Here is a 21,909-nt window from a genome sequence, read left to right on the forward strand (position 1 = left end):
TGACATTTTATATTTCTTTTTATATTCATTATTTTTCTCATTTGTGACAGGAAGGTGAAAAAAAGGTATCAGTGTATTAGCGTTTTGCACCTGGTAGATTTCAAGATACAGCATGTTGCATACCATAGAATACAGTGAGATGTAACTTGCCTCCTTCTACAATCTGGAGACAGGGCTAGATGCCATTGGGTGCTTTTGTCAGCAGGAAGTGGTAGATGCAGCAACGTCTGTGTCACAGGAAAAATGATTGGGTTGTGAAGTAGTGTGTCTGCCTTTTACATACTTGTGGTCACTATGTAATAGAGTGTATGTTGTAGTGAGTTTAGCAGAGTGCAGCGGTGCACCAAGATAGACTGAGCGAACCAGTGGCGTATGAAAGCTGTAGATATGTGTTGCTGATATAAGTCCCAAGTAAGATGTAGATTGTGTTGTGCTTTCTTGTGTAACAAGAAAGTTGTAGACTGTGACTTGTAACTGTGGATGACAAGAAATCTGTTGAGTGGCTGTATACAGCTAATTTTTGCGGCATAAAGTGCATTGCAAAAGTATAACTGATCATTTTTCCAACAGGTTTGTGTGGTACCAGTAGCGCAGAGCAACTCTACCACCGCATCCAGTGAATCTCTGTGAGAACTTGTTAAGACATTAAGGTACATGCATGGACAATTTAAAGTAGCCGCCAGCGTGTGTCATGTAAGGTGCACATATCATCTGTGTGTGACTGATTTAGCCGAGTGGAAGGGTGTGGTGCACAGTAAGCGCACAGCATGTCACTGAGGACTGAGCTCCTGAAGTCTGTTTGGTATGCCTTTACATCATTGGATACAGAGAAGAGTGGCAAAGTTTCTAAATCCCAACTCAAGGTAAGTGCCCTCCTTTCTTCCCTCATGCTTTCCAATCTAATTATAAATAAATGGAATTGAATCAACGTTTAAGGAAATCCTTCTTAAAGCGCACCACGAGTCTTGAAAACAGACATGTTTTAGCGGCATGTCCAATGTTTTCAGTACTCAATGAGCTAGGACCCCCATGTATTGTTAGAATAAACTACCACTTATGTATGGCATCTCTGGCATGAAGATGTTGCATCTCTGACGTTCTCTGAGCCCAATGTGGATAGAAAACCCTTGGGAATTTAATATGACTTTATATTGGTGCCTCTTCATTCTAGGGATTAGAGGAGGTCTCACCTCACCCACCTTACTGAATGAGCTATCTAATATGCATTTATAACATGCTGGAAGTTTTCTAAAACTGGAGATACACTTTAAAGAAAACCTGTCATGTTGAGGAATGCTATTTACCTGAAGATATAGGGTTAATCTGCAGGTAAATAGTTTTTCAATCATGTCTACCTGCCTTACTGGAGATGAGGCTACCAGGAGAAAATGAAGTTATATTCTCCCTGTGGCTGCTGGCTTCCAGTCACTGGAGAGCAGTTACAGTCACCACTCACTACATAGTGAGCATGCTGTAATCACTCTCCGCATTCTCCAGCAGAGCAGGCTGGCAATCAATATGCTAGGGAGTGATCACAGCGCACTAACTGTGTAGTGAGCAGTGACTATAACCATGCCCTGCATTGCCCCTATACAGTCTGATCAGAATGTTAAACTAAGAACCTCGTGTTCAGTTATATATATTTTTGCCGAGAGGCATTAGATCAAATGTATGAATTTTGGAGGTGCAGCCCATGCTCCTTTTTTTGCAAAAAAAATGCACATATTTGGTATCGCTGTGTTCAGAAATTTCAAATCTATCAAAATATAAAGTAAATTAATCCGATCGGTAAACGGCGTAACGAGAAAAAAATCAAAACTCCAGAATTATGTTTTTTTGGTCACCACAACATTGCAATAAAATGCAATAACAGGTGATCAAAATATCATATTGACCCCTAAATAGTATCAATAAAAACATCAGCTCATGCCGCAAAAAATAAGCCCTCACCAAGTCTAAGATCCCGAAAAATGGAGACAATATGGTTCTCGGAAAATGGCAACAAATGCAAAAACTTTTTTCATACAAATTGTGTTTTTTTTTTAACCATTTAAATAAATAGTTAAATAAACTTGTTTGGTATCTGCATACACATACCTACCTGGGGAATTATATTATCAGGTCAGTTTTACCATATAATGAACATGGTGAATAAAAAACCCATAAAACAGTTGTGGAATTGCACTTTTTTTTGCAATTTCACCACACATGGAATTTTTTTTATTCTACAGTACAATATATGGTAAAACCAATGGTGTCTTTCAAAAGTACAACTCGTTCCGCAAAAAAAAGAAGCCCTCACATAGCCATATTGACAGAAAAATAAAAAAGTTATGGCTCTTGGAAGTAGGGGAGGAAAAAAGAAAATGAAAAATGGAAAATCGCCCAAGGGTGAAGGGGTTGCTCAAGGATGAGGAGGGCAGACATAGCTAAAAAACAAGAAGCTAAGCTGCATGAGAGTGCACCAAGAACCTCATGATTTCTTGTAAACAGTGACGGATTTTGACATGAAAGGTCTATGTCTACAATGTGCTGTGTTTGGTTTAAACAGTCATTTAAGTATAAGTGCAGAGTGACCTTCTGTCTAGATGGAGAATGGATGCTTCAATTGTTTCTACGAGGTTGGCCCCTATGACCTGCTGTCTGACAGAAACCTCACATGAATAGGTTAAAATGGGTCATCACAATCTAACTCCATTGTAAACCTAAAATTAAGGCGTAAATTTATCTTCAATATACTAGACCTTCATATCAGGAGGCATACACAGATGCAAATAAAGTAAAATAATCCCCCTAAGGCTGTGTGCCCACGATGCGTTTTTTAAGCGTTTCCGCAGCGGCAAAAACGCGGCAGAAATGCTTAAAAACGCATGGTAGAAGGCCTGCCATGGTCCCCAATGATAATCTGCATGTGCTGTGCACATGCTGCGGAAGTTTCCGCTGCGGATTATCATTGCGGAAAAAAACGCAGCACTACCAATTATTTTGCGGAAGCGCTGCATTTTCGCTGCCATTGACTTGCATTAGAACGCATGGAATCCGCATCACTGCATCTGTACATGCGCATTCCATGCGTTCCAATGTGCGGATGTTACCCGGGTGTAGAGGACAGGAGACTCTCCTCCGGACCCGGGTACCATAGAATCTGTGAAAAAAAGAATAAATTCAAAAACAAATATCATACTTACATTCTGATGGCCCCCGGTGCACTCGTCCTCCCTTGACGGCAAATCGCGATGGACTGGAGGACCTGCTCTGACGTCATAGTCATGTGACGGGTCACGCGACGCTGACGTCGGCAGGTCCTTCAGTGTACCGCGATCTGCCGGCAGCCAAGACGGAGCGAAGCAAGACTCCGGGGGCCATCGGAAGGTAAGTATAGATTTATTTTTTATTTTTTTACATTCGTTCGGTCACACTATATAAATCCATGCCGTTTGCGTAGATTTATATAGTGTGACCATGTTGACAAGCACTTTCCAAGTGATGCTAAAATCGCTTGGAAAGCGCTTGACAACCCGCATGCGGAAATGCATGTGAAGAACGCTTCACATCCGCTTGTCCCTGGCAGGAAAACGCATGTACAATCCGCATGTACAATCCGCATGTACAATCCGCATGTACAATCTGCATGTACAATCTGCACGCGTTTTTTATGCCAGGGAGATGCAGAAACGCTCAGGAAAAATCCGGAGCATTTCTGCATCGTGGGCACATAGCCTAAAAAATCCTACGTATCTCAGGCTTCTAAACCCGAGTGTGTTTACCAAGAATAGTTCTGGAATATTTGGGGTAGGCTGCATTCACACATACATGTGAGTGTTACCGTTCATGAAAAACTGACATTTCTTTCCACTAAGGTGTCATCTTAGTTGCTTCTGTTTTTTTCCCATCCGTTTTTTTAACAGAATGAGGTTGATAGAACTTTTTTTTATCCATCAATTTTTTGCAATGGATCAGTTAAAAACACATGAAACTCAGGTGTACCTCTTTGTTTATGCTGTTTTATACGAGTCCTCATAGACTTTTGTAGCACCCTGAGGATTCGGCTGCTACAGGGGTATTGCACCTCAACCCAGAGGTGTGATATTCCACTCCCGGGTAAGGATGGAGTGTGGAACTGAGCTCGGTAGGCTGCATGCACTACATACATCCCATTTCCGAGGAACAGACCAACGGTACTCCCACTTAGAAATGTGCAGGTACGACCGAGTCTGTTCCTGGCTGGAGTGGGAGGGGGGTGGAACATCCCATGTAGTGTAGGGGCAGATAGGGGGAGCAGTCTGGGTAGTGATAGGAGCTCATTGGGTGCTGGTCACCTGAGCTCACACATAGAGGGATATATAAGGTGGGCACCAACTAGAATCAGGGTCAGATGCAGAGAGAACAAGTCAGATGCAGAGAGAACAAGTCAGATGCAGAGAGAACAAGTCAGATGCAGAGAGAACAAGTCAGATGCAGAGAACAAGTCAGTTGGAGACAGCAAGACAGCTGCAGAGGAGCAGACAGCAAGCAGAGAGAGGAAGTCAGCCTGCAGCAAGGGAGAAGAGTGACCCTGAGTGAGAGAGTGGAGCAGAGAAAGACCCAGAGGGGGAAGACTGAAGGGACCCAAGAACCCAAATTAGAGCACCGGGTGAGGAGTCGGCACAGGGTACCGGAACCCAAGCTGGTGGGGGTAAAAACATTCCCCAGCCAGAGACCGGAGACCGTGGGCAGCGTCTGCCACGGTCACCCATCACATCCACCCCGAAGGCACACCACATGAAGGGTCAGGGAACCCAGGGCCAAGGGTGTCCCAACAGAAGGCCCGAGGGAGCTGGACCTAGGTGGATCACTGGTGGGGACGGCTGAAGAAAGGACAGAGGGAGAGCTCAGGGCCACGCTCCGGACTTGTTTGGGGGTTGGCTGGATCCAGGACCTGGTGGACGCAGCACGGCTCGGGTGGTCACTAGCAGCTGGAGTGACCAGTACAACATCTGCAGTAAGTAAACACCCTTAACTGCACAACCCGACTCTGTCTTTACTGCCGTCTGCACTACACCACCACAACCCCCATCCTCTGCGCCTGTCCCCTCTGAGGCTATACCCCTCCCGTTGGGGGTTATCCCACCAAGCTGCGCATCCACCATCAGCCTCAGCGGACCCTGCTGCAGCGGCGGCCACAGTGACCGCATCACAACGGGTGGCGTAGTCGACACAAAAGAACTCTTAATAACATCTGTAGGACTGCCACATAACACTGAGCTTGACGCCCTGGGCACGGGCCGGGTCACAGCCGCTCGGAGACTACAACCCCCCATCTGATCCGGTGCCGGGTATTCCCCTCAAAAAGGAATATGTCCCAGGGGGCGCGTCACTTTTAATGCCAAGTTGATCCATAATATGAGATCATAATACGACATTTTCTGAGTCACACGTATCTCCTTCTTGGATGTGTGATTTTAATGGATTTCTGAATACATCCATTCTACTTTATGGGCCAGAGTGCTGTCCGATAAAAAATCACTAGGATGTGCCACAGGAATGTGTGAATTCAGGCAGAGCTGCCGTCAGGTTGGGAGTGGAGTTATGCTTTATCCAACAGCTTCTGCAGAAGTGCAGAACTGCATTCAGTACAGATCATTAAACAAATGGTGTTTCACAAGACAAGATGTTATAAGCATATATAGCAAGAGTAGAAGTGTTTGTAGAAATATGGGAAGGAAGTATAGAATTTCTTGCATACAGAGCAAAAAAAAACAGAATTTTGTGTTCTGTAAAAATATATACATTGTAAGAATAATCATGAAGCAAATTCTTCTTCTAAGAACTTCAGATGTGTAGCACTTTAGTTGATTTCTAATATATTTCAATGGACCTCTGCATAAAGTAATATTTCATTCTTTAGCTGATCTTGAAACCAAACAAATAAAAAAGGGCATGTAACTTAATAAGAAAAAAAAGTTTTGGTGTAATAAGCTTTAGGTGCATAGGGGAGGGACTGTGGGTGACCAGCCTCCAGTTTGAAAACTCACACCAGCAGTTGCTCAGAGTTCTTTAATAAAATAGCGCTGACGGCAGCGCATTGGCAGATTGTGCTGTTGACTGTCTTCAGTAAAATGGCGTCAGTGGCAGCGCATGCGCAAATTGAGATCTCGGCTCAATTAATCTCTAAGGGATGTCATTCAGCTGAGATGTCAATATGCGTCTGCACCATCACCGGTGCCATTTTTAATGAGGACTGCAGTAAGCTCAATCTGCGCAAGCGCCGCCCATGGTACAGATAACGCTGGGTCATTGTTCAATCAGGAGGCAGGTCACTCACAAAGCAGTGGGCTGTCATACAGACACCAGAGGCAGGCAGAGGGGCTGAGGCCGGTATGGAAATGAAGACCAAACCCATAGTCCCACCCATATGCATCTAAAGCTTTTTACACCAATGCTGATTAAAGAACAATCACCATGCGGATTTCTTCTATAACAGCGCTATTCTGGCCATGCGTTTACTTTAACAAGCAAAATCGGGCTGACAGGTTCCCTTTAATGTGGAGTCTGTTTCTTTCCACCCACCACCTCATTTGCAGCTAAAACATCTTTCACACTTCTGGGAAGATTTTCTACAGGATTTTGGAGTGTGACAGGACATTTTTGCAGATTCATCCACAAGAGCACTTGTGAGATCAGATATTGATGTTGGATGAAAGGGCCTGGCTCACAAACTACATTTTAGTACATTCCAAAGGTGCTTTATGGCTTTGAGTTCAGGATGCTGTGTGGGCTTGTTGTTTCAGACCAAACTCGCTCAAGCATGTCTTTATGAACCTTGTTTTGTGGTTTGGGGCACAGTCATGCTGGAATAAGCTCTTTCCCCAAACTTTTCCCCAATAAATTTGTATTATGCTTGATGAATAAGGCTTGTGTGCAACTGTTCATGAAGCTCTCAATTCACAGTTTTCATACTGATGTTAAAGGGGTTATCCAGGTTTTTCATGAAAATCTGCAGTGACTCTATATAGTAGCCATACATAAATGTATCATTCAATGTACCTATGAATGAGCGCTAGTTTCAGGTACGAAAAGGGTGTTCCTTCAGTGGTTAAATACTCTGTAATTAAATGATACATTTATGTATGGCTACTATTTTGATTGAATTCATATGGTAAACTGTTGTATTGCTTATGTATTGTAAACACTGCTATATATATGTAATAACTTGTTATATGTAATATCCTTTTAAACTAAACTAGGGATATACTGGCTATATATCAGCTATAAATGTTTACTTAAAAAATATCACATCTGAATAAGGCCTGTGCCTTTACACTATTTTTTGTGTACCACACTGCACATTTTTTAATGGGTTTTTAGGAGCTTAGTTTTTAATATATTTCTGCTTTTGTCTGAAAATAAAGATTAATTAAAATAAATATATTTTGAGTATTCATATATAATTGTACATTATTACTCTTTACAAATGGGGTCGTCCTGTGAAAATGAATACGTGTGGGGATGTCCATTGATAGCTATTAGAATAATAATGGATTCTTGTATCATATTTTTGATATTAAATACTTCTTTATTGCAGTGTATTCTGCCTATAAGCTTGAAGCAATCTTGATCTTGCCATTGGCAGTGCTGGGAAGGCAGACATGATGTCACGCACAGTGTAGGAAAGACAAAGTGCAACACAAAAGGTTGAGGGTAAGGGAGCCCAGACACTAAGGAAAGAGGATGTGGAGACCTCCTAGGCTGATCTGATATCACCCTGTCTTCCCTACCATCCCTATATTGGTTTCTCATCAAACGCCAATCAGGAACCTAAAACCCTGTATCTCCCTAGAGCTAGGCCCTGGCTAGCGAAGGGGAGAATGAGCGCTAGTCAGCCCCAACTAACAACTAAAGAGAGCAAAGGGAGACACACACTGGGGAAGTAACTTAGCTTGAGCCAACTTCAGAGAGATTACACACATGGCCTCTTAGCACAGAGAGGAAGTAAGCAGACTACAAGCTCCAAGCCTTCACAAGGAAACATGTGAATATCACGGACGCCACCCTATAGCCAACTGAAAGTATAAAACACCCAGGCCAGGGTGTTAATTAGAGCAGGAGGGAGGTAGCCACTGGGTCCTAGAGTGAGACAGCTTCTAAGAAGGTGTCTGTAATGTCAAGCGAAGAGACCTCCTGCAACAAACTGCAGGGCCACTGTCATATCAGACACACCCGTGACAGTACCCCCTCCTCTACGACTGTCCTCTGGACACTCGGGACTGGGTTTCTCAGGATAAAAGGTGTAAAATGAACGAACCAACTTGGGAGCCTTCACCTCTGATGCTGAAGTCCACATCCTCTCTTCTCGGCCATAACTCTTCCAGTGCACCAAGTATTGTTGGGAACGACATTGGAGATGAGAATCTACAATCCTCGCAATCTGAAATTCCAGATTACGATCAACCATTATTGGGGGCGGCGGTAGGGGTGAAGGCTCAAGAGGTTCCACATATTTCTTGAGTAAGGACCGGTGGAAAACATTGTGGACCTTAAGGGCCTGTGGAAGCTCAAGATAAAACGTTGCTGTGTTAATGACGGCAGTTATTTTATAGGGACCAATAAACTGAAGTCCCAGCTTCCAAGAAGGGACCTTTAGCTTGATATTCCTGTAGACAACGATACAAAGTCATTCACATTCAGGTCCGGAACTGGCAAATGTTTTCTGTCAACCATATGTTTATACCTGTCTCCCATGATCTTCAAATTACTCCGTGACGAGGAGAGTGACAAAGCAAAATATTCCTCATCAGGACCTCCTGAAGCTCCTCCCCCACTAAAGCTACCAAACTGTGGGTGGTAATCGTATGCACCAAAAAACGGTGACCTGCCAGTGGATTCTTAACGATGATTATTAATGGCAAATTCTAGGTAGGATACCCAATCCTCCTGATTTTCGGAGATGAAACACCTGAGGTAGGTCTCCAAATTCTGATTGACATGCTCAGTCTGTTCATTCGACTGAGGGTGGAAGGCATAGGAAAAGGACAGCTGCACCCCCAGTCGAGAACAGAATTCTTTCTAGAACTTGGAAACAAACTGGGTCCCCTGATCTGACACCATATCGGAGGGAACCCCATGAAGCTTCACAATTTCATTTATAAACACCTAAGCAAATGTCTTGGCATTTGGAAATGCAGGTAATGCGATGAAGTGGACCATTTTACTGGAATCTATCAACAACCATCAAAACCACCGGTAGGTCAGTAGTAAAATCCATGGACAAGTGCGTCCATGGCCTGCTAAGGATAGGTAGCGGAAGAAGAGTACCAGACGGTTCAATCACATCCCAATGCAACCCCGGCCACCAAAAATGATGAGAGAGCAGGTCCGCGGTTGTCTTACCACCTGGATGACCTGCAAGCACAGAGTTATGATGTTCCTTAATTACTTTGCAGCACAGACTAGATGGTACAAATAAGCTTCCTGAAGTGCAATAGGCAGGAGCGTTCACTGAGCCTCGAAAACCTCACCCTCCAGTTCCCAGTATAATGCCAAAATGACTACCCCCTTCTATAATAACCGGGCAGGGTTCTCATGGTCACCACTACCAGGAAAGCTCCAGGACAAAGCATCAGCCTTGACATTTTTGACCCCTGGACGAAAAATGACAGCAAAATTGAACCTAGTAAATAAACAGGGACCATCTGACTTGCCTAGGGTTGAGATGTTTAGCTGATTGGAGATATGGCAGGTTCTTATGGTCAGTAATAACAGTAATAGGGTGGACAGTGCCCTCCAACCAATGTTGCCATTCTTCGAACGCCAATTTGATTGTCAAAAGTTCCCTATTACCCACATCATAATTTCTCTCAGCTGAAGAAAATTTTTTAGAAAAGAAAGTGCATGGACGCCATTTACCAGGGAACAGACCATGAGACAATACTGCCCCAACCCCCACATCTGATGCATCAACTTCCACAATAAAGTGTTTGGAAACATTGGGTTGACTGAGTATAAGTGCAGTGTAAAAATAATTCTTTAAAGAAGAAAAAGCCTGGAGGGAGGCATCCGACCAGTTGGAAAAATCAGACCCCTTCCTTGTCATATCAGTAAGGTGTTTCACGATTACTGAGTAATTTTGGATGAATTTCTGGTAAAAATTAGTAAAGTCCAGAAAACATTGTAGGGCCTTTAAGTTCTTGGGACGGTCCCAGTCAAGGACTGCACAGATCTTCTCCGGATCCATCCGAAAACTCGAAGATGACAACAAGTACCCCATAAACTGCACCTCCTGAACCGCGAAAACACATTTTTCTAGTTTGGCATATAGTTTGTTATCCCTTAATACCTGGAGCATCTGTTTAACATGCCCCCGATGTGTATCAAAATCAGGTGAGTAAACTAAAATATCATCCAGATAGAACATCACAAACCTCCCCACCAAATGATGGAAAATATCATTTTTAAAATGCTGGAACACCGCAGGTGCATTGGTCAAACCAAAAGGCATAACCAGACTCTTGAAATGCCCTTCAGTGCTATTGAACGCTGTTTTCCATTCGTCCCCTTCTCTGATTCTAACCAGATTGTAGGCTCCTCTTAAATCCAACTTGGAGAATACCTTAGCTCCTACAACCTGGCTGAACAAATCTGGAATCAGAGGAAGAGGGTATGGATCTCAGATGGTAATCTGATTTAATTCCTGGAAATCTAAACAGGAGCGTAGACCGCCATCTTTTGCTTCACAAAGAAGAACCCTCCGCCACAGGCGAAGAGGGGGGCCTAATGTGTCCCTTCTCCAGACTTTCTGCAATGAAATCCTTCTTGTCTCTCAGGGGCAGAAAGATTATACAGTCTGGACTTTGGTAGTTTAGCTCCGGGGGTCAGGTTAATAGGACAGTCATATGCACAATGAGGATGCAAATCCTGACACCCCCTCTCAGAGAAAACATCCTCAAAACCAGACAGAAAAGCAGGTAATATTTCCATAGCGACTGTAGCAAGGGAAATATCTAAACAGTTCTCATAGCAGTAATCTCCCCATTCAATAATCTCCCCGGCTTGCCAATCCACCAACGGATTATGTTTCACCAACCAGGGGAGACCCGAAACAATTGGGGTGGTAAGACTTTTCAGGACTTAACATGGGATTATTTCACAATGAACCGACCCCACCCTCAGTTTTACATTTTGTACAATCTGAGTTCATGTTTTCGGTGCAAGTGGCGATGAGTCGATGGCGAAGATGGGAATAGGCTTCGCAAAAGTACAGCAAGCAAGACCATGAGTTTTCACAAACTAAGCTTCAACTATGCTGACTCCAGCTCCACTGTCAAACACAGAAATTTTCCCGGGTTTTGCTCTCTAGCACCACCTCTGCTATCAGGACAAACATGGAACTGCAGGTGGGTGATAAATGCACCCCTTGCTTATCCAACTCCAGACTACCAAGGGCTAATAGTTTCCTTTTGCTTACGAACCAAAGGAAAGGCCCCAATAATATGTCCCTTTTTCACACACAAAAAACATACGCCTTTTTTCTTGTGAATCTCCAGAGAAATGTATGATGTAGAGGCACCCCCTAACTGCATGGGTTTCTCCACCTCCCCCAGCACTGGTTCACTACCAGACCGCTCTCCCGGCAGTTGTACACAACCCCGACAAGAAGGCACCGGAGAAGGTGGTCTCACCCGCCTATCCCAAAGGGGCCTATCAATACATATATCCAATGACATGGCAGCATCCAAGGACTGAGGGGTTTCATATACTGCCAAAGCATCTTTCAACCTTTCAGTAAGGCCCTCACTAAATTGGCTTCTAGGGCTGAGTCTTTTACGGAATTCAGAACTGTACATCTGCACTGACCAATTCCTCTGCTGAAGGCAACGTAGCCTAGTCTCAGCCAAGGTGACTTGGTCAGGGCCATCGTAGATGAGGGCCAGGGTTCCAAGAAACCCCTTGACAAACTGAATCCTGCGGTAAAGAAAGCCCAGAATTGAGTATCTTCCTGCAATAGTGAGATAACAATTCCCACTCGTTGCTCCTCACTTCCGGAGGAGTAAGGACGAAGTTTAAAATGCAGTTTGCCGGCCTCCTTGAATACAAAAAACTTGTCCCTACCTCCTGAAAACCTGCCCGGGAGGGCAACCTTGGGTTCAGGCTGGACAGGCCTACCTGCAGAGATCCCCACATTAGCGACCTGTAGCCGCTGATGCTGCTGCTGAACCTCACAGCGGAGGTCATTCATCTCCATAGACAGACTGCGCAGATGCTCTGCGAGCTCCGCAACTGAACCCATACCAAGGAGAAAAGAAAAAAAAATACACCCCCCCCCAAAAAAAACCACACAGTTAAGCCCAAGTGTCAGTTGTTGTTTTTTTTCCTAAATGTGTACGGCCGGTGATAATGTCACGCACAGTGTAGGAAAGAAAAAATTCAACACAAAGGGATGAGGGGAAGGGAGCCCAGACAATAAGGAAAGAGGAGGTGGAGACCTCCTATGCTGATGTGCTATCACCCTGTATTCCCTACCATCCCTATTTTGGTTTCTCACCAATCGCCGATCAGGAACCTAAAACCCTGTATCTCCCTAGAGCTAGGTCCTGGCTAGGTAAGGGGGGGGGGGGGGTGAGCGCTAGTCAGTCCCCACTAACAACTAAAGACAGCAAGGAGAGACAGACACGGGGCGCTAGTCACTGGATTGTAGAGTGAGACAGCTTCTAAAAAGGTGTCTGTAATACCAAGTGAAGAGTCCTCCTGCAACCAACTTCAGGGCGACTGTCTGTCACATCTGACACACCTGTGATACATGAGGGCCAATGTTAGGTCCTGCAGCATCCATGACAATGCATCGGCAACCCACACTGCATTAAAAGGACACTCACTGAGGTTAGTGGCTCAACTCGTGAGCCCAAGTCAACCACAGAGTATAACTTACAGGATTGTAGTAACTTACCTGCAATCCATACATACAGTTATGTCCTTTCGTGGGAAGGGTTTAAGATGCAGTTTTTACCTTATTTTTTTTCCCCGTAAAATACAAATGGTGCAATAACATATGAAGGTGGAGAAGTTTTTAATTAATGACATTACAGTGGTGGGAAAAGTGATTGCCCCCGTCCTGATTTCTTATTGTTTTGCATGTTTGTCACATTTAAATGTTTCAGATCACAATACAAATTTAAATCATAGACAAAGATACCACAAATAAACAAAACATGCAGTTTTTAAATGAAAGTCTGTATTAAGGTAAAAAGAAATTCAACCCTACAGAATCTTGTGTGAAAAAGTGATTGCACCCTAAACCTAATAACTGGCTGGGCCACTCTTAGCATAACAACTGCAATCAAGTGTTTGCGATAACTGGCAATGAGTCTTTTACAACGCTCTGGAGGAATTTTGACCCACATTGAAGGGTTTCCGAGCATGAACCACCTTTTTAAAATCTGCCACAGCATCTCAATTGTATTAAGGTCAGGACTTTGACTAGGCCACTCCAAAATCTTTATTTTGTTTTTCTTGCTGGTGTTTTGGATTACTGTCCTGCTGCATAACCCAAGAGTGCTTCAGCTTGAGGTCACAAACAGATTGCCGGACATTCTCCTTTAAGATTTTTAGGCTATGTGCCCACGTTGCATTTATGAAGCAGAAAATTTCTGCTGCATAAATGCAAGTCCTCTCCCGGAAAAACGCATGCGGAATTCCGCACGCGTTTATCGCGCATTTTTCGCGCGTTTATCACGCGTTTTCCACATGCGGAATTGCCTTGCGTTTTTTATGCATTGGACAAAGGCAATTCCGCTTGCGGAAACGCAAAATTAAATGACATGCTGCGGATTTTTGAACGCGGCATAAACGCTGCGGAAAAATCCGCAGCATGTGCATAGAACTTGCGGAATCCCTTTGGGGACCATGGGGTGCGGATATACATGCGTTTTTCAAGCGTTTACGCTGCGGAAATTCCGCAGCATATACGCTTGAAAAATGCTACGTGGGCACACAGCCTTAGGCAGACATCAGAATTCATGGTTCCAGTTACCACATCAAGTCTTCCAGGTCCTGAAGCAGCAAAACAGCGCCAGACCATCACACTAACAATACCATATTTTAGTTGGTATTATGTTTCTTTTCTGTGTTACTTCTACACCAGATGTAATGGGACATACACCTTCCAAAAAGTTTAGCTTTTCTCTTGTCAGCCACAGAGTATTCTCCCAAAAGTCTTGGAGATCATCAAGATGTTTTCTGGCAAAGCTGAAACATGCTTTTATGTTCTTTTTGCTCAGCAATGGTTTTTGTCTTGGAACTCTACCATGCATGTCATTTTTGCCCAGTCTCTTTTTTATGGTGGAGTCCTGAACACTGACCTTAACTGAGACAAGTGAGGCCTGCAGTTCTTTTGATGTTGTTGTGGGGTCTTTTATGACGTTTTGGATGAGTGGTCACTGCACTCTTAGGGTAATTTTGGTTGGCTGGCCATTTCTGGGAAGATTCACCACTGTTCCATGTTTTCTCTGTTTGTGGATAATGGCTCTCACTGTGGTTTGCTGAAGTCCCAAAGCTTTAGAAATGGCTTTATAACCTTTTTCAGACTGATAGATTAGAGTGACTTTGTTTTTCATTTTGTTCATGAATTTCTTTGGATCGTAGCATGATGTCCAGTATATGAAGATCTTTTGGTCTACTTCACTTTGTCAGACATGTCCTATTTAAGTGATTTCTTGACTGAGAACAAGTGTGGCAGTAATCATGCCTGTGTTTGGCTAGAGAAATTGAACTCAGCTTCACAAAGATGTGATAATCCACAGTTAATTTACGTTTTCAGGGGGGGCAATCACTTTTTCACACAGGGCACTGTAGGTTTCTTTTTACATTAATAATAAAGACCTTTGTTTCGAAACTGCATTTTTTTGGTTACTTGTGTCATTTTTGTCTAATATTTAAATTTGGATGCGTACCGAAAAAGGAAAACTTGCTGGCACCAACTACCTGTGTGTTTCTATACCAATCCAATCTCGGACTTGAGCAATCGAGCCTAATGGTACTGGGTACTCACATAAATAGGTGCCTAAATGTGGAATAGAAGAAAAATTAGTGGCACTCACCGGTCCTGTAAAATCCAATGTCTTTATTTAACACCACATTAAAATTGGCTGCAGAGAGGGAAAGAGCACATGGAAAGGATGACGGCCGTTTCGCACTAGCCTGCACGTCAACGGGTCGTAGTACAGGCTAGAATGAAATGGCCGTCGTCCTTTCCATGTGCTCTTTCCCTCACTGCAGCCAATTGTAATGTGGTAGTAAATAAAGACATTGGATTTTACAGGACTTGTGAGTTCCACTAATTTTTATGCTTTTACACATAATCTTTAAATTTGTTTTGTGATCTGAATCATTTAAGTGTGACAAACATGCAAAAGAATAAGAAATCAGGAAGGGGGCAAACACTTTTTCACACCACTGCATATACTACCCCAGTGCCTAAATGATGCCGTCATCAGTGGTCAAAGATAATGCCATACACTACAAATGATGTAAAATACAATGTCCAAATATTCTTATATAGTGCCTAAAAACCACCATACTGTATCAAATAATATGCCATTATGTACCCAAATAATAACTGTACACAATAAAAAATGGCGTATTATATTGTGTCCAAACAATACAGTCATATTCAAAGTGTTACTACTAGGGATGATTAAGCACTAAAATGCTCGAGTGCTCGGTACTCGAATTGAGCAGGTCTGACGATCACACAGGCTAGACTTGAGTAACGAGTACAGTGGAAGTCAATGGGAAACTCAATCATTTTTCCCAGAAGACCCTAACAGGAGGGCTGGGAGGGACAGGAAAATAGCTGTAATTGATGGAAACAGCTCTCAAATTAAATGGGAGCAGCATGCGGAAGATGCCTGGATGCATCTGACTCCCAGATCGCTGCTGGGCACAATGTTGTCATATTATTACCTCACTTTTACGGACTGTCTATAAAACATACAAAACTGAAGATTAGAGATGAGCGGTGTTCGACTCGAACTGTTCGCCAATCTCAAATTCGAGCTGTTTTGGGCGGTGTTCGAGCCGTTCGACGAACACGAACGATTTGAAAAAAATCCGGCTGTTCGAGGTTATGTTCGATAACTGTTCATGCACCAAAATCATAACTGGATTTTTTCACAGTAATGATGAAAATTAATGTTAATACGCAGTTTGAGTGTACAGCGGGGTGGGGGGAGGGGCAGGGGATGGATCTCTGCAGGAACAATGAAGATCTCCATTTTTTTTTCTCTTTCCCGCATTTACAGTGGGGAGGTGCAATCTGTCAGTCTATCAGCAGCGCACACACGGAGCGAAGTGCTTTTTTTCACACAAGCAAGGGCATGTGTCATTGGCAGTGTATGTCACATGTCCTTGCCCTATAAGACCAAGCCATTTTCCACGTCGCCACCATTTTCTCACTGCTGCAGCTGAGTGTTAGACGGCACCGCTGCTGCTGTGGGCACTATACTTTCTAACTGTGTGAATTGAAAGCGAATTTGCTCTTAAATAGACAGATAGGTTGGGAGTAGGGACTAGTTGAAATTGCAGCCCTTTTGAGGGCTAGGTTACAGCATTTCCTAGGACTTTTTGCCAGGCAGGTCTGTTTTAGTGCTGTGCAAGTGTTTTTTCACAGCATTTGGCTAAATATACAGTACAGACCAAAAGTTTGGACACACCTTCTCATTTAAAGATTTTTCTGTATTTTCATGACTTTGAAAATTGTACATTCACACTGAAGGCATCAAAACTATGAATTAACATGTGGAATTATATACTTAACAAAAAAGTGTGAAACAACTGAAAATATGTCTTATATTCTAGGTTCTTCAAAGTAGCCACCTTTTGCTTTGATGACTGCTTTGCACACTCTTGGCATTCTCTTGAGGAGCTTCAAGAGGTAGTCACCGGAAATGGTTTTCATTTCACAGGTGTGCCCTGTCAGGTTTAATAAGTGGGATTTCTTGCCTTATAAATGGGTTTGGGACCATCAGTTGTGTTGTGCAGAAGTCAGGTGGATACACTACTGAATAGACTGTTAGAATTTGTATTATGGCAAGAAAAAAGCAGGTAAGTAAAGAAAAACGAGTTGCCATCATTAGTTTGAGAAATGAAGGTCAGTCAGTCTGAAAAATTGGGCAAACTTTGAATGTGTCCCCAAGTGCAGTTGCAAAAACCATCAAGCGCTACAAAGAAACTGGCTCACATGAGGACCGCCCCAGGAAAGGAAGACCAAGAGTCACCCCTGCTTCTGAGGATAAGTTTATCCGAGTCACCAGCCTCAGAAATCGCAGGTTAACAGCAGCTCAAATTAGAGACCAGGTAAATGCCACACAGAGTTCTAGCAGCAGACACATCTCTACAACAACTATTAAGAGGAGACTTTGTGCAGCAGGCCTTCATAGTAAAATAGCTGCTAGGAAACCACTGCTAAGGACAGGTAACAAGCAGAAGAGACTTGTTTGGGCTAAAGAACACAAGGAATGGACATTAGTCCAGTGGAAATCTGTGCTTTGGTCTGATGAGTCCAAATTTGAGATCTTTGGTTCCAACCACCGTGTCTTTGTGCGACGTAGAAAAGGTGAACGGATGAACTCTACATGGCTGGTTCCCACGGTGAAGCATGGAGGAGGAGGTGTGATGGTGTGGGGGTGCTTTGCTGGTGACACTGTTGGGGATTTATTCAAAATTGAAGGCATACTGAACCAGCATGGCTACCACAGCATCTTGCAGCGGCATGCTATTCCATCCGGTTTGCGTTTAGTTGGACCATCATTTATTTGTCAACAGGACAATGACCCCAAACACACCTCCAGGCTGTGTAAGGGCTATTTGACCAAGAAGGAGAGTGATGGGGTGCTATGCCAGATGACCTGGCCTCCACAGTCACCAGACCTGAACCCAATCAAGATGGTTTGGGGTGAGCTGGACCGCAGAGTGAAGGCAAAAGGGCCAACAAGTGCTAAGCATCTCTGGTAACTCCTTCAAGATTGTTGGAAGACCATTTCCGGTGACTACCTATTGAAGCTCATCAGGAGAATGCCAAGCGTGTGCAAAGCAGTTGTAGCATCGGCGTCCCTGCCTCCTGCTAGGCAGAGACGCCGTTCCTCTCACCTACCTGCTCCGTCCACGGCGTCCTCTTCCCGCGCTGCTGGCAGCGCTCGCCGCTTCCCGGGCACTGTGCTTATGGCGCGCGCTCCCTCTCTCTTAAAGGGGCCGCACGCACCGTCTTAAGGAGTCCCCGGCCAATTACCGGTGGAGCTACCATATGTAAGGCACCTCCTCCAAAATGGAGGTGCCCGAGCAAAGTTGTTGCAAAGCCTTTCACCTCTGCTTCAGCCCTCAGGTTCCGTTGCCAGTCTGCTTTCCAGCTCTGTCTACCTGCTTTCATTCCTGCGGTCCAACAGTCTGTCTACCTGCATCCGCCGGCGGATCAGGAAGCACCTGCCTGATACCTGCTTGATACCTGCCTGAGACCACCTGCCAGCCAGCCGAGAGACTCTTACCCGCTCACCTGGGAGCGCTCACCTGCTACCCGCCTGCTAGCCTACCTGGAGGCTCAGCCGTCACTTGCCGTGACCACCTGCCTGTCTAGAGACTCTTACCTTGCTGTCACTTGCCGTGACCACCCACCTGTCAAGAGACTGTTCCCGTCACTTGCCGTGACCTCCTGCCCTTCTACCCAGAGACTGTTCCTGTCACTTGCCGTGACTACCTGCCCGCCTTCCCTGGGAGCCACTCGCTTCCTTACAAGGACTGCCCCTTTGTATAGTAGCTCAGAGGTTCCACCTCCCAGACCCGTTACAGCAGTCATCAAAGCAAAAGGTGGCTACTTTGAAGAACCTAGAATATAAGACATATTTTCAGTAGTTTCACACTTTTTTGCTAAGTATATAATTGCACATGTGGTAATTCATAGTTTTGATGCCTTCAGTGTGAATGTAAATGTACAATTTTCAAAGTCATGAAAATATAGAAAAATCTTTAAATGAGAAGATGTGTCCAAACTTTTGGTCTGTACTGTAGCTAAGCAAATCCTTTTGGGCCTCTTGCAGTGTGTGTTAGTCAGTGGAGTAGCCTATCTGTGTTGCAAGCTATACCACATGTGTATGTAATACGAATTTTTTACTGCACCTAGCCAAGTAAAACCTTTCTGGCATAGTAGCAGTGTGTGTTACTCATTGTATTAGGCCAGCTATACCAAGCTCCACCAGCTTTGAAATTAATAATAATTTTTAGCTGCATCTAGCCCGGAAAATAATTTTGGGCCTGTAGTAGTATGTGGTAATCATTCTATTAGGCCATCTATACTAAGCACCACCAGCTTTGAAATTAATAATAATTTTTAGCTGCATCTAGCCCAGGAAATAATTTTGGACATAGTAGCAGTGTGTGGTACTCATTGTATTAGGCCATCTATACCAAGCTCCACCAGCTTTGAAATTAATAATAATTTTTAGCTGCATCTAGCCCGGAAAATAATTTTGGACATAGTAGCAGTGTGTGGTACTCATTGTATTAGGCCATCTATACCAAGCTCCACCAGCTTTGAAATTAATAATAATTTTTAGCTGCATCTAGCCAAGAAAATAATTTTGGGCCTGTAGCAGTATGTGGTACTCATTCTATTAGGCCATCTATACTAAGCACCACCACCTGTGTATGTAATAAAATTGTTTTACTGCTTCTAACCCAGCCAATCCTTTTGGGCTAGTACCACAGTTTGACCACTCAGCTCTGCTCGGTTTCCATCCATCGTTTTTTGTGCAAACAACTACAGAGTTGTCAATTAGTTAACCACCAAAATGAGTAGCAAAAGGCCTGCTGCTGGTGGAAAGGGGAATAGGCGTGTTGGGAAGGTAAAAAAAGGTTGTGTCCGTGGGGTAGGTGTTAAAGCAACAGTAACATCTGCAGAAGAAAGACCATCTTCCAGCCAAACTAAGATGTCTACTTCTTTTCGTGGACAATGTGATCCGATCCCTTTCTTACGGCCACGCCCATTGGTACAAATTCCAGATGAGGCACAAAAACAGCAGGTGCTTCAACGGATATCAAGTGCTCCTTTAAGTGGGCTCTCCTCCACCTCAACTTCAACATCACAAATACTTCAGTCCTCAGAAGTGTCACCCCAATCGCACTTGCTTCCTCACAGCTCCCAAGTCTCCAGCTGCCCGTCTGGGTATGGGGTAGCACAGATGGTTGAGTCTGCAGAGCTGTTTACTCATACTATAGCCTGGGAATCAGAGGTCTGCTCCAGAGCTTCTGTGAATCCAGACGAGGAAATGATCTGCGCTGATGCCCAGAATCTTTATGAGTCGGATCCAGGACCAGATGAAGAAGGTTCTGAGCATAATGTAGACCCTCGTTCCCAAACTGTAACTCCTGTTGGTGGAGACAATGATGAAGACGATGATGAGACTCAAATGCTTGATTGGAGGGACAACTTGAGTTTTCGGTCAGGGCAGGGCAGGAAGAGGTTGGCTCTGAGGACGACGGGTGTGAGAACACACAGGGTGATGATGACGAGGTTGGAGATCCCACTTACTGTCAACCCACAGTCAGCCAGTCGATGAGGTCAGCAAAGGAGGTGGAGGAGGATGCTAGTGACTAGGAGGTTAGGTTGCACCTTCCTGGACAGAGACGTAGTACTGGAAGCACGTCAACAACTGCATCCTCAAACACAACTGTGCTTCTGACCACAAGTCATGGTGGCTCTTCAGGTCGCATGGGCTCTAAGCCTTGCATAGCCTGGGCAATTTTTGAGATCGATAAGGATGACCCAACTCGTGTTATCTGTAACATTTGTCACCAAAAGCTAAGTAGAGGCCAAAAAATCCATAGTTTGAGTACTTCATGCATGAATCGTCACATGGATATGAAGCATAAGTTGCAGTGGGAAGCTCACTGTGCTACAATGCGGCCTAGCGGGCCGGGCAGACCACTGTCTGCCCTATCTTGTGCATCCGCGGCCTCTTCAACCTCTGTGACTGGGGGGACTGCAGTAACACATGTTTTTGGACGCAGACCTGCCACCTCTTTACCCGCAACAGCCAGTGTGATTGTCAGGTCATCATTTCATTTGGAAGTGGAAACACCAGCTGGTGTTGAGAGCTCTCCGACATCAAGAGCACCACCTTTGGATCAAGGCAGTTTGCCGGGGACACCCTACTCAACCCCGTCTAAGCATAACAGCCAGCCATCAGTCCCTCAGATGTGGACAAGTAAAAGACTTCCTAGCCATGAGAAAGCTAAGAGGTTGAATTTCACCATCTGCAAGCTCTTGGCTACAGAAATGCTACCTTTCTGCCTGGTGGACACAGAGGATTTTCGAGACCATATGTCCGTCGCAGTGCCCCAGTACCAGATGCCCAGTCGGCACTACTTCTCAAAGAAAGGTGTGCCTGCGCTCCACCAGCATGTCGCACACAACATCACCGCTTCTTTGAGAAACTCTGTGTGTGACAGGGTGCATTTCACCACAGACACTTGGACGAGTAGCCATGGACAGGGGCGTTACATGTCGCTGACTGGGCACTGGGTAACTATGGTGACAGCAGGACAAGGGGCTGCTGTCCAAGTCTTGCCATCCCCACGAGTTGTGGTCAATCCTCTTTATCTCGAAGTTACTCCGCTGCTTCTGCCTCCTCAACCTCCTCTCGATCCACCACCTGCACTCAAAGCATGTCTGGTAATTCCACCCGCTTTCTAACTGCACAGAAGGAATCCTGCACACCCCCTTACTATGCTGGCAGCAGGGCTCGACATCATCAGGCGGTTTTTACTTTGAAATGTCTGGGAAATGTGAGTCACACAGCTGAGGAGTTGTGGTCAGCTCTGGAAAACCAGTTTCATGAATGGTTGTCTCCACTGGACCTGCAACCAGGGAAGGCCGTGTGCGACAAT

At 44.5% G+C, this 21,909-nt stretch overlaps 1 protein-coding gene across 2 annotated transcripts in view; it reads left to right on the forward strand.

The window, feature by feature from the left end:
• Positions 1 to 262: 262 nt before the first annotated feature.
• The window catches only part of DEF6 (DEF6 guanine nucleotide exchange factor), a 554,612-nt gene continuing 532,965 nt past the window's right edge, over positions 263 to 21,909 (forward strand). For both annotated transcript variants that reach the window (XM_073666425.1, XM_073666424.1), the window contains exons 1-2: positions 263 to 411; positions 571 to 863. In XM_073666425.1, coding sequence (XP_073522526.1) covers positions 768 to 863 — 96 coding nt within the window. In that variant the 5' untranslated portion in view covers positions 263 to 411; positions 571 to 767. The remainder of the gene's footprint in view (positions 412 to 570; positions 864 to 21,909) is intronic.

The sequence above is a fragment of the Phyllobates terribilis genome, unplaced genomic scaffold, assembly GCF_046119375.1.
Source record: "Phyllobates terribilis strain yellow unplaced genomic scaffold, ASM4611937v1 Scaffold_2__4_contigs__length_985480577, whole genome shotgun sequence".
NCBI classification, from domain to species: domain Eukaryota; kingdom Metazoa; phylum Chordata; class Amphibia; order Anura; family Dendrobatidae; genus Phyllobates; species Phyllobates terribilis.